Genomic DNA, 16,478 nt, shown 5'->3' on the forward strand with positions numbered 1-16,478 from the left:
ATTTTGATTGCCAATGTTATATCTTTCTAGAAGTTTGGTAGCATTTCTACTAAAATTTTTATTGTTTTTTTGAGAGATGTTTATGTGCTTTATTTATTTATTAATTTGGTTGGGCTGCTATTGTGACGAATTGCTTAATGGGTATTTGTTAGTTTCTAAATTGAACTAAATTTACTATGACGGTAATGGACATACTAATTTATTTGCATTTTGTGTTCATTGTAGTGGGTTTTGTTACCAAGGTAACATCTAAGAAATTGTAGTACTAGTATATATTTTCTTAATCTTTACTTTTCCCTGGCAAGGTTTTGGGTTTTGTTTGTTGGAATGCTTTTATGAGGAATGATGCTAAATTTGGTAGTATTTGCTAATTTTTACATTGAACCAAATTTAATACCAGTGGCATGGCATTTTTACTTTCTGTTTGGGAAGCATGGGTGCGGCTAAATGGTAGTCGCACTTGTGTTGAACGCGGTTTGGGACGCAGGGTTCAGCCTGTGAGCCTGGACACAGTTGCACGTGTGTCCCACGCAATTTTTTTTTTTTTTTTTCGATACAAGTTTTTAAGCTTCAACTCTTCAAGCTTTCGATCCAGCTCAACCTGCTCTTCACGGTGACATGTACACAGTAACAAAGAGCGAAAGAAATGAGACTGAGAGAGAGAGAGAGAGAGAGAGAGAGAGAGAGAGGGGTATAGCCGAATAAATGAGAATAGAAGAATGAATTTGAAACTAGATCCAAAATCTCAAGTTATCATGTATTGATGTGGTGGGTGAGAAATGTGTAGCATATGTGAGATAGTCAAGTGCATTTTTTTTTTAAATTTAATTTCTTAAACTTTGTAGTGGATGCCAACTTTACATGCTTTCCCCCCTTTTTTTCCTTTTTATTTATTTTATTAAGTGATCCACTAACTTAATGATATGTGACCCACTCTCCTCCACTTTCATAATTTATTTATTTTTTTAGCATATATTTTAAGAGTGATATATATAATAATTATTAATTTTTTTTATTATAATAATGAATAATCGATAGATGTATACCATTATATGAAAAAAATGCCTCGCAATATATAGAAAATATAAATAAAAATATATTTAATAATTAATTAATAAACGTATTCTGTCGCACCCGAGTCTTACTTTTTCAAAAGTTCTTGTATCGCCATATCACACTTGCACCCGTGCTAGAATTCGTGCAAGTGCTTCCTAGCTTTTTATGGCAATTGAATTTATACTCAAACTTTATTGATCCCAAAAAAATACATGCAAATAGAATAGTGTGTGCTCATTATTTGTGCATTATCAACATAATTTAAGATGAAATTTAATTTAAAAATCATGTCTGTGCTTAAGTGAGCCTTTTGTTTGTTAAGAGTTTGAATCTGGTTCTGATTCATAGAATGAGGATTTTTAGTCAAATATTTGGATTTCTTTGTCAATTTCATTGGTTTCTATTGGCAAGGTTATACCTACAAACTTTATAATTTTTTAAAAAAAAATTCATGCATTACCTATATATTTAAAAATGGAATTTATTTGATGTTTGATGGTAGTCTTATTATTTAAACCCATGGTTGAGAGAGTTTCATTTATCACAGTTTGGATCTCTTCTGGTTGATAGATTCACTTCGTTTATAAAGCTAAATACTTTTTAATAAGAGGAATCATATCTTGTATGGAGAAACGAGTTTATTTGATGTGGCAACATCAATATGTGTAATGATAAAGTAAGGAAGAATAATAATAGTAGTCTTTCGGAGGGAGCTTGTTTTTTAAATGGTCAAGTTTGTGAAATAAAAAATTTTACTTACCAGAAAAAAAGAAGTTTTAGTTTTGTTACTCTTGTAATATACTGTTTTACTTGCTTTGCTAACATGCTTTGGTAGAGGGAGTTCTTATGTGATTCATGTAAGTTCAATGAGTGTGGTAGAGAGAGATGAGATTGTCTGGAATTTAAGTAATGATCTGTTATGTATGTTTTTAGACCCCTTAAAAACTCAAGTTTTTTAACTTAGTTATTTTGCCAAGTGATTGCTTAGATAAATTATTCAAATCTAGGTTAACACAAGTAAATCATATCAAGTAAACAATGCGGAAAATAAAGAACACAACGATATGATAACCTAAGAAAACCAAACTGGTAAAAAACCTGAGAATGATTTAACCTAACTATCCTCAAGGTAAAACAAATCCATTATAAAAGAATTGAAGTTTTACAATAGCGACTTAGACCACTAACATCTTATTGCTACATTGAGTAAAAAACTTACTACCACGATCATGTGACCAGTGGCGACTCTAGGAATTTTGTCCAGGGCGTTCCTATTCCACTTTGAAAATTTTTTAGGTCATTTCGGTTTATTTTGGGTGTTTCGGGATGTTTCGGTAAATACCGGCCGAAATTCAAAATTTGGAAAAAAAAAAAAGTTCTTAAAACCAAAACAAATTTGCATTATGTACATCGGAAAACCTCAAAAGGAAAAAAGAAAAGAAAAGAAAAGAAATGAACAAATATCTGTACAATAAACTATAAATTCATTTGAAATATTAATAAAATTATTAATTATTATTGTTTAGTTGTTTCATTAATTTGTTTGTCTTTTATAAATTATAATTTGTAATATTGTTATTTCATTAATTATAAAATTATTAATTATTGTTTAGCCTAACATAATTTAATTTGTTTGTCTTTTATAATGTACTGGTTAATTATACTGCTTTAATTATTATTGTTTAGCTTAACAATAAACTATATTGCTTTAATTTGTTTGTCATTAATTATATTATGCTGCTTGGCCCATGTGCCCATCTAACCCCACCCCACTCAACAGAGTCACAGACAAGCACAAGCCTCAATGCCTCATGCCTAATGTAGCGATGCCCCCAATCACAAGAGCTAGCTACCAATCAGAAAATTTCACAATCACAAATCACAATACACATTCCACCAACACAACACCAACACACACCAACACCAACGGATAAGATAAAGCCAAATTCAAAAAGACAAAAAATAGGCAAAAAACAAAATATTAATAAAGCATTCGGCCAGTTCAAAAGAGAGAGAGAGTTTTACTCTTAAAAGAATAGAGAGAGACTCATCACTCATTCATTAATTTCATTTCATTTGTGCATTCAGATAAAGACAGAGAGAGTGAGAGACTGAGAGAGAGTCAGAGAGAAAAAAAAGAGAGTAATACCTTGAGGGAGGGAGCACCGAGCACCGGAGCAGGGAGGCCTGAAGTTGTGCGATCTCCGATGAGGGGCGAGTGACAAGCGGCGATGAAAAGGGGCGATCTCTGATGACAAGCAAGCTGCGAGTGACATGATGGCGTGACCAATCTCTGACAATGAGTGAGCTGCGAGCAAGCTGAGGTGTTGCTCTAACTCCTCTGAGGCATTGGCGCGTTGCTTAGTTACTCTGTCTTTAGGTTTGCTTTAGGCCTTTAGTGATTGAGTCATTTCTCTAAGGTATGGAAGTGATTTCTGATTTAGGGATTTACTCTGTATTGGGTTATTTATTTATTTATTTATTTTTTTAAGAATCAGTGGGTTTGCTCTCTGTAATCTGTTGGGCTTGCCATAGGCTTGGCTTTGTTACAATTTTTTTTTTCCAGATTTTAGTTCAATTTTTTTTTTGGGCTTTTTTTTTTTGCTTGAAAGTAGAACAAATATATAGTGTTAGGTTCTAAATGTTTAGAACAATTGGCAAATCGTGAACACAAACTTGTCTAGATATAGATCTTAGAGTCTATAGGTTTTATTAGATAATGCTCAAGGTGATTCAAGTCAAAATTCAAGAACATACAAGCTGCAGGAAGAAGACTTCATATTCTGCCTGGTTCGATCAATCGAAGAATAGGCTCGATCGATCGAAAATCGTATCTGCAGAATTTTAAGTCAGCCCAAACAGCAGCTTAAGCCCATTAAGGATTAGGGTTTTAGATCTACTTCTCCCACTATATAAAGGAAACCCTGAGCCACGTTTTTTGAGGGCTTTTGAGAGAGAGAGATTAGAGTGCCTCTTGTGCCTCCTTTTATTTTTAGGGTTTTGTACCAAAACCTCTCTAAGTCCTTGTTGATCATATTTGCGGTTTATGTGAATCTCTTGTGAGATCATTGAGGAGTTTTCCTTCACATAAACTTAGGGTTTTCAAGGTAGAGATATTATTTACATCTTGATGATCAACTTGGTTGCTACCATTGAAGCTTAAAGAATATCAAGCATGGGTGCTTGTAGCTGATTGAAGAATTCAAGAAAGAAGGAGTCCGTGGATTCGGAGCTTGCACGAGGTCGTGTCAGTAAGTTCTACTGGTAAGTAGCATTAGGAAGTCGAGCGGGGAGCTTGTAAGTCCTTTTGTATGAACTTCGATTCTTTCATAGTGAATTCAGTTTTGCCTTGAGGATCGGTGGGTAAAATCCTCCCCAGGTTTTTTACTGGTTTGGTTTTCCTGGGTGATCATATCTTGTATTATTTATTATTCCGCTGCTCTATATTCTTGATATGATTGTTTGATTATTTTAACCTAGAATTGCTTAATTTGACTAAGTAACAACTTGGCTAATTAACTAGGCTACTCAATCTGGTCGTGTGTTAAGGGGTCTAAATTTTCCAACAGATGGTATCAGAGCGAGTAGCTCTTCTGTTGTAGATCTTTTGATCTCTGAGCTGATCTTCGACCCCTGTTATCATGGATAATTTGAAGTGTCTTTCTGCTCATACTTCTGCTAATTTTATTGATGCCTGTGATGTTTTGAATAAAAAGGACACTATCGTTTCTGTTGATTTTTTTGATGCTTTTGAAACTCTTCGGAAGGAATTATCTAAATCTTTGAAAATTGCTAAGAAATTCAAGGAAGAGTTAAAATTGGATAATCTTGAAAAAGAGGAATTGATTGTGAGATTGGATGAATCTAATAAAAAGAATGAATTTTTGAGAAATCAAATTTCCTCTCAAGATGAGAACATGAAAAGCTTGGAACAAGAGTTAGTTGAATCTAAAACTAAAATTGAAAATTTGACTAGTACCAAGCCTGTTGTTGATAACAGAAGTGTTTCTGTTACTCTTAAGCCTAAGACTAAGAAAGTTTATATCCCTCGTTTCAAGAGGAATAATAAAGAGAAGGCTTATTTTGCTAGATTAGACAAAGGTAAAGGTTCTGATGTAGACACTGAAGTTTCTAAACCTATGTCTAAATCTACTGTTAAAGAGCATAATAAATCTGTTTTTGTGCCTACCTGTCACTTTTGTGGTGTTGTTGGTCATATTAGACCAAACTGTTCTTTGTTGAGGCAAAAACCTAAATCTGAGACTAGATTTGTTGTTAGGAATACTGATGTTCCTAAATTTGTTCCTGTTTGCCACTTTTGTGGTGTTCATGGTCACATTCGTCCTAATTGTCATAAATTGAAAATTAAGCATTCTTTATTTCAATCTAGGATATGTGATGATATTTTTCTTGCCATAAGTCCATATAAATTGTTTCATATTCTTTTGAAAAATTTGAGCTTGTTGGCTTGTGAAAGGAATTTGCAGGATTTCAGTCTTTCTCAGAAGATTGGTGTAATTCCTCAAACACACTCTGCTTCACATGGATTTTCACTTACAAAGCCGAAGACTCGTGCTAGATGGGTGAGAAAAGATTCTCCAAGGTGAGTGTTGCTAACTTGTCCCTGATTTAATTCTTTCAATTATTTGTGAACATGTTTTGTTTTTGTTTTTGGTTGTTTTGTTTTTTAGGTTGTTTTTATTTAAAAAAAAAATCCAAAAACATTGAAAAATTTCAAAAAGACAAAAATATTTTATTTTGTGTCTTGTTTTATTGTTCTTGAGGATATATTTCAATTAAATTTGATAAAAATACTCGGTAAATTTACTTCAAAATTTGAGTCACAGTTCACATATTCATCTCTACTATCCACTACGTTCTCATGTGCTATTGTGTAGACGCTTAAAATTTTATCTTTCTTTTTATGTTATGATGATTGTAAATTATTTATTTTTAGAAGTGATCTTCCTTCAACTGAAAGGGTCAAGATGGTGAAATTTTATAAATGTTAGGTCTTGGCACTATACTGTATGTGGGTTTTACGATAGTGTTAAGTATGTCCATGTGGATATACATGTCTTTTATTGCAAGTAAGATTCATTGTAGAAAGTAAGTTGGCAAATAGCTGGGTTTGATTAGATTTCTCAAAAATCCTAAGAATTTAGAGTATGTTCCACCACAATTTTGTTAGATGAATATGTTTTGTGTTTTTTTTTTAATGTTATTGAGAGCTTCCAATTTTCACAAGATATTTCTCTGTTGTTGAGTGATAGATGATTTTAATTCCCACTACATGAATCATCTCTCTCTCTCATCACCTCTTTATTATTTCCCCAATTATTTGTATAGTGATTATGACATTAATATTATTATGCAAGGATTATATTGTGAAAAATTGGTTTACTCAAGATTAAAGAAGAGATAAATCAATACAAAGAATTTATGTGATTTGACAGTGTGCTTACATCTATCGGAGAATGTGACTAATAACAACTATATGAGAAAATAGGGTTACTAAGTCGCTTAGTAACAAATATGAGCCAACTCCAACCAATTAAAGTTGTTGATACTTATTTTTTTGAGCAATAACTTTTGAACGGTTCTTCATAGTGCACCACTAGCCTTCGTTGTCTAAAACATTAGAATGGGGAGTGATCTCGAGTCTCTAACTCCCCTCTTTTGAACTTGGGTCAAAAAAGCCAAAAAACCATTTGCATATCGAGAACCATTCTTGGTTATGTTAAGCTTTAGGATTTTGGATGACAAAGAGAATGTACAACCTTTGTAGGACACCTTTTGTTCCATAAAATCATCATGAAACTCTTAATTTGCTCAGTTTTTTGGGGAATGCATGATTTGATTATGTGACAATGAGTTTTTCCACTGCTCGTGAAATTGAGGTTAATGCCCTTAATATCAGTGGCGGAGCTAGAATTTCAAGTTAGGGGGGGCAAGATTAAAAGACAAGATTGAAGGTAGAATTAATCTAAGATAAATTAATCGATACTAAATACACACAATTTAAACATGTAGTTTGGATCTTTAAAATAAATTGGAAAAATAAAGCAATGTAAAAATATTAAGAATATAGCAATATGCTTATGAAGTTCTATTCGGCTATATGCAACTCAATGCTATGAATGCTTCTAAAATTTTATATAGACATTTTTACTTTTTTATGTCGTTAAAATTTGAGTTTACATCAAAAACTCAAGTTTGATATTGAAAAGGTTGATAACTAGAGAAAAAATTGTAAGTTGGTTTCGTTTGATATTGAAAAGGTTGATAACTAGCGAAAAAATTGTAAGATGGAAACCAATTGGTGAGGTGCTAAAGTAGGCACATTACACATAAACATAAATTTTTTCTTTCAAAGTCCAATTCAGTATATATATATTTTTTTCAGCCGTAGTTGGCAAAGTAGTGTGCATAAAAAAAAAGTACTATTAGATGGGATGGGACCCATTATGTAAAAAAAGTGTTGCCATGTGAATGTAAAATTATCTAACAATTGTTGACAAGCTAATAAATATAAAAAACAAGAAAAAATAGATTGTCTTTGGTGTCAACTATCAAGTGGGGACTTTTGCTAATAAATATAAAAAACAAGAAAAAGCAGTCATATTTATTTACAAAGCTAATAAATATGACTGCTTGAGAAATTTTGAGAAGGCAGGGGGGGCAAGTGCCCCCCCTCGACCCCCCCTCCCTCCGCCTCTGCTTAATATGTTGCCTTACTTGCCATGAAAGATGTGTAACTTTGATTTTATGCTTAAACCCGATGCAATGTCCATGCAAGTGAGCAATGGTTTTTTGAATTAGAAGCCGTGTGATATCTCTCACTACCACTAGGAATGAATTCCTATCATTTTGGATCCATGCTATGCTTTGTTATAACATCACGCTTTGAATTTTTGATGCAAATGGAATGACAAGTTAACAACTAGTTTAGGATGGGCCTCATGCTTTTCAAGATAAGGAGTGTCTTGATACCGAGCACTGGGGACACAATGGGCTTCCACTATCACACCATCGCACCAAGGGTGTGCTTTTAGACTTGAGTACTTCTATTGTATTATTTATTTATAACATAATAGTTATAAATATAATAATGATATTATAATTAAGTTCGTAACCAATTAAGTTGTTTGATTTTGGCTTTTTTTCTTGGTCAAATTCTTCACCTCAGATGTTTTTTTAATATTAAAGGTGTGGCGGTTCTTTTCCTTTTCATTTTTTTAAAATGTATTTATTATTAAGTCTGATAATTATTAAATGTTTTCACACATGTCATTGTTATAGGCTTTGATAAAGGGGCACATGTCACCATTTTGTGTATCCAACAAATTTTTTTTTTGGTTCGCCAAGGTATTCCTTGGTTTTTATCCCAGGACTTATCCTTCGATGTACTGTCGGGCGCCAACGCGGGGACCTCCCCAAAAAAAAAAAAAAAAAAAGGAAACTGAGGGCTTATATCTACCTAAGATAGTGCAACTACTTGAATGAAGCCTATTGATCCTAAAACCTCTAAGCTCTTTCTTAATTTTGATTTTGATAATGAAAATAAATAAACAAATATATATATATATATATATGGATATATAAATTTATGATGCTTATATATGTACCACCATATTTGTGTAATCTTGGTAGAGGATGAGCCAAGGTCAATAGACCAATTTTGATGGATAGGCAACATTCTCATTTCTCTAACAACAACAAATTAGGAGAAATCTCAATAAAAAATTAAAAAAATTATTATGAACATAGATTATTAAGTATGATAACATAAAATCCAAACTCCAAGATGATACATAATAAATCGCAATAAAACAAATTTCACATCAGAAATTAAATCCTCACATAACATTTGAGATGCTAAAAAAGCAAAGGTCCTCTATCTTGTAACGCAATTGTACCACCATCAAACACAATAGTGTTTTCTTTTATTTTTTACTATTGTAAACCTTGTAATTGAAATAAATTATTGAGGACATTTAGACTAGACCTTTGTAGTAATTAAGGTTTGCCGAATTGAGGGAATGGTTCACAATGTTGGTTTTGGTAGAGTTGGAATAGAGGGGATAGACAAAAATGTGGGCAATGGTGGTAGCGTTGGCTTGGGCAATGGTGGTAGTGTTGACTTTGGCAATGTTGGCAATGGAGGCAACAAAGATGGCAGTGTTGACTTTGGCAATGTTGGCAATGGAGGAAGCAAAGGTGGCAGTGTTGGCAACTTTGGCAGTGGAGGTAGCAAAGGTGGTTGTGTTGGCTTTGACAATGTTGGCAATGAAGGAAGCAAAAGTGGTAATGTTGGTTTTGACAACTTTGGCAATGGAGGCAGCAAAGATGGTAGCGTTGGCTTTGACAATGTTACCAATGGAGGCAGAAAAGGTGGTATCGTTGGCTTTGGCAACTTTTTCAATGAAGGTAAAGGTGGTAGCATTGGCTTTGGCAATGTTGGCAGTGAAGGCAAAGGTGGCAGTGAAGGCAAAGGTGACAGTGTTGGTTTAGGCAATGTGGGTATGACTGGCAGGTTTGGTCTATTGGGTTGAGAAGATTGTAAAAGATGGCGAGTTGCAAGGGTAAAATCAATATTAAATATAGATATTGGAATGAATAAAGCTAAGATGAAGCACTTAAATGCCATCACTGTTGGAGTACTTCTTTGTGTTACAAGACTATAACAAAAAAAATGTATGTATGTATTGTAACAACAAAGTAAGAGGAGGTTGTGTTTTAGGTTGGGTCACAATGGTGAGTGTTATATACTAAGGTTTTGATGATAAATATAACTTACAATTTATTTTCATTTACTAACTATGAACATTAGATGGAAAGTTACTAATGCCTCTTTTTTTTTTTTTGGTTGAGAGTTAACCAAATTTACTAATGCCTCTTAATTACAGTTATAAATGTATTTATAAATTTTAAATATTTTTGTTCTAAGCCTCTAAGAGTTACAAAATTCTTGAACTTTGTTTTTCATGTTTCGTAAGCTATCTATATAACAATTGTTATTAATAATAAAAAAACCTTTAGTACAACTTGTTTTTTACAAACTGAAAATTTAACTAATGGAAGTCCAACTTAACAGAAAAGTCTAACATTCTTAATTTATACCTATATATATATATATAGAGAGAGAGAGAGAGAGAGAGAGAGAGAGAGAGAGAGAGAGAGAGAGATACTTAAGGGCTATATTGAATGGATAAATATAGGTATAAGTGTATAACAACAAAAATTTCTTTTATTCTTCTTAACACAAAATTTAAAGTTTCTTACTTTGACTAGCAATTATGGCAAAGATCAAGAGAATAACAAACACACAAAGAAATTTAGAAATTTTAGCCATAACAGTCCCTGTTTATGCCAAATAAAATAACAAAAGGAAGTCTTTATAGCATAGGTCGCTTTGTGAACTCTTCTCCAAAAAAAAAAAAAAAAAAAAAAAATGTTGCTGACAACTTTTTATATTTCCATGAAAGTGGTATCAAAACTTTCCTGTTATGGTTTATTAATAATTACCCTAAGGGCATCCGTTAACTTAACCCTTCATTTATATTCCAAAGGGTTAACTAAATTTAATACCATAAAAAATGCATTAAATTTTTTTAATCCTATATAAAACAATGATGACTAACTCTTTATCAACCTTTTAAGTTAAATCATATACACAGGAAAGGCAACATGATTAAAATTTTGTTTAATATTGTAAGGTTGAATTTAATCAACCATCTTGTTGGCTTTATTCCGTGCCAAATTTGCTTGTATTTTAGCATTTAGTAACCCTGTATTTAGGTGAGAATTTTGTAAGGGTAGTGAGTGAGAGAGTGTGAAGAAATGCTTAAGATTGTGCAAAGAAACAGGGACTTGCGACTAGATCTCGCGGGTGGCTCGCGGCTTGCAAGTCGCGAGAAGGTGCACACGTGCCAAGCAGAGTCGCGCCAGTTGTTGCACTATTGGACAAAAGTCCCAGGTTGGCCAGGCAGTTAACTTGCGGCTTGAACTCGCGACTTAACCCAGTCGCGAGGTCAAGTTGCCAAAATGCCTTGTTTGGGAAAAACTGACGTTTCACATTCCATTCTCACCCTATTATAAATACCCCTCATTCCCACGAAATGTAGAGAGCTTCTAGAGAGAATTTTGAGAGAGAAACCCTAGAGAAAACAAGATTGCCTCATCCACAATCTTCACCTAAGAGACTTTTCAAATTCCTCTACTCTCTTCCTCTCCATTGATATATCCTTGAGAGGTTTTTGACCAAATCCTTTTCTCACCATACCTACGTCTATGAGAAGGTTCTTTTAGTGTTAAGGGAAGTAGCTTGGAAGGGACCAATGACTGTTGGTTGATGCTATGGTTTATAGCGGAATCCGGTAAGCTAGAAAAGAAAAAAGTTCGGCGTAACCTCGTTGGAGTAGGAAGCTTGGAGGGCTTAGGTACTTAGGTAGATTAGGCTTGGAGGGTCTATTGCTGTTCATATATCCTAATTACATTTTCTAGTGGATTATTGACCCCTTGGAGGGCGGCGGAGAGGTTTTACGCCGAGGGCTTTGGTTTTCTCTTCAATAACACATCGTGTGTTGTCTTTGTGTTTGCATCTCTCTTCCCTTTATCTTTACCATTTAATTACTGCTATAATTGTGATTATTTATGGTTTAGATTGTTTATCAATTCTGTTATAAGCTTGTTATCATCTTCCGCACATATATTGTTTGATATAAAGCTTGAATTGGTAATTTGTTATTTGGGGGTCTAAATGTTCGTAGTGTTTTCAATGCTATTTGAACATTCAAATATACACAGGGAAGGCAACATGATTAAAATTCAAATTTAAATGCAATACTAGCTTTTCCTTTTATTTTTCCCTCCCCAAAATAATATTCTAGTATATGCATGACATAAGTTACTCAAATTGTTTTTTTATGACTTAATGTAGTGGTGCCCTAGCTTTTGGTCAGATTATTCTACTCCCTACCCATAAGACACATTGAAAATCTCATCGATCAATAGTGTGGTGGATTAAATTTAGGACTTCTGGGTTTACATCATGCCCAAACTAAGAGCCCACCACAGGAGTACCCCTTTAGGGGGTAAGTTTCTCAAACTATTTTAAATAGGAATTCTAAAAAATGTAAGGTAAATTAATACATTTCAAATCACTAGTAAAATTACGTAAGTTCTTGAAATATAACTAGAAAACTATTAATGATATAACGTGCCAAATAGTAACATGACTATTTGTGGCTTGCCAAAATTGAAATTAAAACTATATTGAATGGCTACATATAGGTGGCTTCCAATAAGCTTAATTGATAAAATCTTTTGTTGTCAAATGAGAAATCCAGGTTCGAATCTTACCTACACTAAACTATAGGTTTGAATTTTATTATATCTATTAAAAAAAAGGCTAAAAATATGGGTACAATAACAAAAAATTTGAACTTACTTGCATGAAAGGCAATGATAAAGAGAATCGATAAAGAGAATAGCAAAAATAAATAGAAATTTAGTAATTTTTGTTAGGACATATGTGTTTCATATGTTAGGAACATACGTTACTATTTTAGGTAATTGGTTAATCTTTTGACAAAACGCACTTTACTTGTATTTGGGTAGATCTAGGATGCGTTTAATGCTTCAAGAAACCTTGTTTCAAAATCAAGTGTTAAAGACACGCAAGTCTATCCAAGATTCAAGTGCAGAAAGTGTTGTTCATTAAAGCTCGACAGCTAGCAATAATCTATTGAGCCTTGAAGAGCTATTCCAGCCCGTGGCTCAACAGCAGCTCGACAGATAGGGTATCTGTCAAGGTTTATGAAACTCAACATTTTTGATCTGTTTTTCATCCAATCCGTGATTGTATGTTTGAGTTTTCTTTTCTCACAACCCTAGACATATAAAATGATTATTTTAAGGGTCATCAAAGGTGACACAAGTTGCACAAGTGTTGAGCAAAGTTTGTTTAAGCAAAGTTTGTTCAAGCAAATTGTGACTGGAGACAGAATTTGCCCTAGTTCATCTTTCTTGTGAAGAAGTTGCTGTGTTTGTGCACAGTATGGTTTTGTAACCAAGGAGCTTCTTGATCTTCATTGTGTGATGAACTAAAGAACTTTGTAGCCAACAGCCTTCTCTAGTTGGTGATTGAAGTTGCGTACTGAGATCCGCGCAATTGGTTAGTCATGTACTGGGGGCCGTGCATTGAAAAAGAGAGATTGTCACTACAGAACAAGTCCAATTGGGTATTAGGGTAAGGGTTCAACTGTAGGTTGGTATAAGGTACTGAGATTCTTTTACTTGTAATCGCTTGTTGTGATAATAGTGTATTCTCAGGAGTGGTGAACTTAAAATCACCAGGTGAGATTTTTGCTGTGTAGGTTTTCCTCATTCTTAAATAAATCACCGTGTTAATTTATTTTCCACTGCATACTTAGTTTAATTGGTGATTTGTTTGTGCTACCACATATTTGCATGTTAATTTGATTAATTAATAAACTTGGCTAATTAATCAATTAATTTTATCACAAGGGGTCAATATGTTTTTGGTCTATCAATTTTAGCCATAACTTCCTCGCTTATACCAAATAGAATAATAAAAAGAAGTCTTTATAGCCATTAGTCGCTTTGTCTCTGGCTTAGGTGATGTTAATGCTATGTTTATTAAGTTGTGAATGGGCTATCAACCATTTTCAACCTTTTAAGCTACTTAGTTAACACTAAAAAGACTCTTAAATGTTCATTTCCTTTTGTTTTTGAGTAATGTCATAGCCATAAACTATTTAACAATATTTTTACAAAATGTTGATGTGGTCACTCTTATTGATTTTCATATAGGTCCACCAATAATATCACTTTTGCATTTACCAATAATCACTCACCACATCAAAAATTTGTAAAAAAAATTTGTGAAATAGTTTGTATCTCAAGCATTATTCTTTGTTTTTTAAATTTAAAATAATTTACGACAACTTATATTATTTATTATAAGAAATTAATATTATATCGTTAAGTTTTTTGTTTTCTTTTTGGTGGTTGAGAAAGAAGACCTTAAATGCTTTTATTAAACCGAAGAAAGTCTAGCTAAATTAGCTTGAAACACAGAGAAAGAAAGTGGTGGAACATCCTCCATCTATATTAATAGCATGGCTGGCCAAACTATGGGCAAGTCTATTCCCGTCTCTCCTTGTATGAGAGTACATCAATTTAAAAAACGAAGTCCAAAGGTGAACTAAATCCTTAATTAATAGATCAATTGAGGCTAAGGACACTCCTTCATCCACCAAAGCTATCATGACTAGCTTCAGGTCTCCCTCTAGAACAACATGGCAACTCCAATTTCTGATCCAAACTTGAGAGCACAAGCCGCTGCCAAAACTTCAATTTCAAGAGCATGATAGGCACGTGGAAGCTGCTGAGAGAGAGATGCAATAACAAGACTAGCTTGATTCTGGATGACAGCCTCGATACCACTCTTGTTCTCATTTCAGAAAACAGCACTGCCGAAGTTTATCTTAAAAATCTCATTTGGCTAAGGCCTCCATGCAAAACTAGGCTTTGGAAATTGGGTAGGTTTTGGTGGGAGGACAGACTTAAATTCCACTAGCCTCTCTCTTGAAACCTGGGCAAGATGATCAACATTGCAACTAGGGAGATTCAAATGGACCTGATTTCTTTGGCTCTAGATGACCCAAGATGTCATTGCGAAAAGTTACAAGTGTGCTTTTAGACTTGAGTACTTCTATTGTATTATTTATTTATAACATAATAGTTATAAATATGGTAATGATAATATAATTAAGTTCACAACCAAAACAGTTGTTTAATTTTGGCTTTTTTTTCTTGGTCAAATTCTTCACCTCAGACATTTTTTTGATATTAAAGGTTTCAGAGTTGTTTTCCTTTTCCTTTTTTTTAAAAAAATGTATTTATTATTAAGTCTGATAATTATTAAATGTTTTCACACATGTCATTGTTATAGGCTTTGATAAAGGGGTACATGTCACCATTTTGTGTATCCAACAATTTTATATATAGGGACTTGGCCACATAATGGTGTATATATTATTAAGAGCTAGCTTAACATTGTTTCGTATTGATGAGACTACCTTACTTTTCAGAAAATAAAGGAAACTATGGGCTTATATCTGCATAAGATAGTGCAACTACTTTAATGAAGCCTATTGATCTTGAAACCTCTAAGCTCTTTCTTAATTTTGATTTTGATAATGAAAATAAATAAACAAATATATATATATATATATATGTATGTATAAATTTATGATGCTTATATATGTACCACCATATTTGCGTAATCTTGGTAGAAGATAAGCCAAGGTCAATAGACCAATTTTGATGGATAGGCATTATTCTCATGTCTCTAACAACAATAGCAGCAAATTTGGAGAAATCCCAATTGAAAATTTAAAAGATTATTATGAACATAGATTATTAAGTATGATAACATAAAAACTAAACTCCAAGATGATACATAATAAATCGCGATAAAACAAATATCACATCATAAATTAAATCCTCACATAACATTTGAGATGCTAAAAAAGCAAGAGGTACTCAATTTTGTAGCGCAATTGTACCACTATCCAACACAATAGTTTTTACTTTTATTTTTTAGTATTGTAAACCTTGTAATTGAACTAAATTATTGAGGACATTTAGACTAGACCTTTGTAGTAATTAGGGTTTGCTGAACTGAGGGAATGGTTCACAATGCTGGTTTTGGTAGAGTTGGCATAGTGGGGAATGACGGAGATGTGGGCAATGGTGGTAGCATTGGCTTTGGAAAAGTTGGCAATGGAGGTAACAAAGGTGGCAGTGTTGACTTTGGCAACGTTGGCAATGGAGGAAGCAAATGTGGCAGTGTTGGCAACTTTGGCAATGGAGGTAGCAAAGGTGGTAGTGTTGGCTTTGACAGTGTTGGCAATGGAGGCACCAAAGGTGGTAATGTTGGCTTTGACAACTTTCGCAACGGAGGCAACAAATGTGGTAGTGTTGGCTTTGACAATGTTACCAATGGAGGCAGCAAATGTGGTAGTGTTGGCTTTGGCAACGTTGTCAATGAAGGTAAAAGTGGTAGCGTTGGCTTTGGCAATGTTGGTAGTGAAGGCAAATGTGGCAGTGTTGGTTTAGGCAATGTGGGTATGACTGGCAAGTTTGGTATACTGGGTTGAAAAGATTGTAAAAGATGGCGAGTTGCAAGGGTAACATCAATACTAAAGATAGATATTGTGATGAATAAAGCTAAGATGAAGCACTTAAATGCCATCCCTATTGGAGTACTTCTTCATGTTACAAGACTATAACAGAAAAAATGTATGTATTGTAACAACAAAGCAGGAGGAGGTTGTGTTTTAGGTTGGGTCACAATTGTGAGTGTTATATACTGGGCTTTTGATGATAAA

General features: G+C 33.5%; 2 protein-coding genes across 2 annotated transcripts; both read left to right on the forward strand.

Annotated features, from left to right (window-relative positions):
- The first annotated feature begins 9,098 nt into the window (after window positions 1-9,098).
- On the forward strand, window positions 9,099-9,611 carry LOC112033049 (uncharacterized). The gene has a single exon (XM_024065824.1). The coding sequence runs from the start codon at window positions 9,099-9,101 to the stop codon at window positions 9,609-9,611; it is 513 nt and encodes a 170-aa protein (XP_023921592.1).
- Window positions 9,612-15,776: 6,165 nt separating this feature from the next.
- Window positions 15,777-16,247, forward strand: LOC112033050 (uncharacterized). Its single transcript, XM_024065825.1, has one exon. The coding sequence runs from the start codon at window positions 15,777-15,779 to the stop codon at window positions 16,245-16,247; it is 471 nt and encodes a 156-aa protein (XP_023921593.1).
- Window positions 16,248-16,478: the final 231 nt, after the last annotated feature.

Source organism: Quercus suber, unplaced genomic scaffold (genome assembly GCF_002906115.3).
Source record: "Quercus suber isolate HL8 unplaced genomic scaffold, Cork oak 2.0 scaffold_534, whole genome shotgun sequence".
In the NCBI taxonomy this organism is placed as follows: Eukaryota; Viridiplantae; Streptophyta; class Magnoliopsida; order Fagales; family Fagaceae; genus Quercus; species Quercus suber.

What these genes read in the sequence shown, in the direction of transcription:
- LOC112033050 (XM_024065825.1), top strand. Translation starts at nt 15,777, where the DNA reads ATGGTTCACAATGCTGGTTTTGGTAGAGTTGGCATAGTGGGGAATGAC.
- LOC112033049 (XM_024065824.1), top strand. Translation starts at nt 9,099, where the DNA reads ATGGTTCACAATGTTGGTTTTGGTAGAGTTGGAATAGAGGGGATAGAC.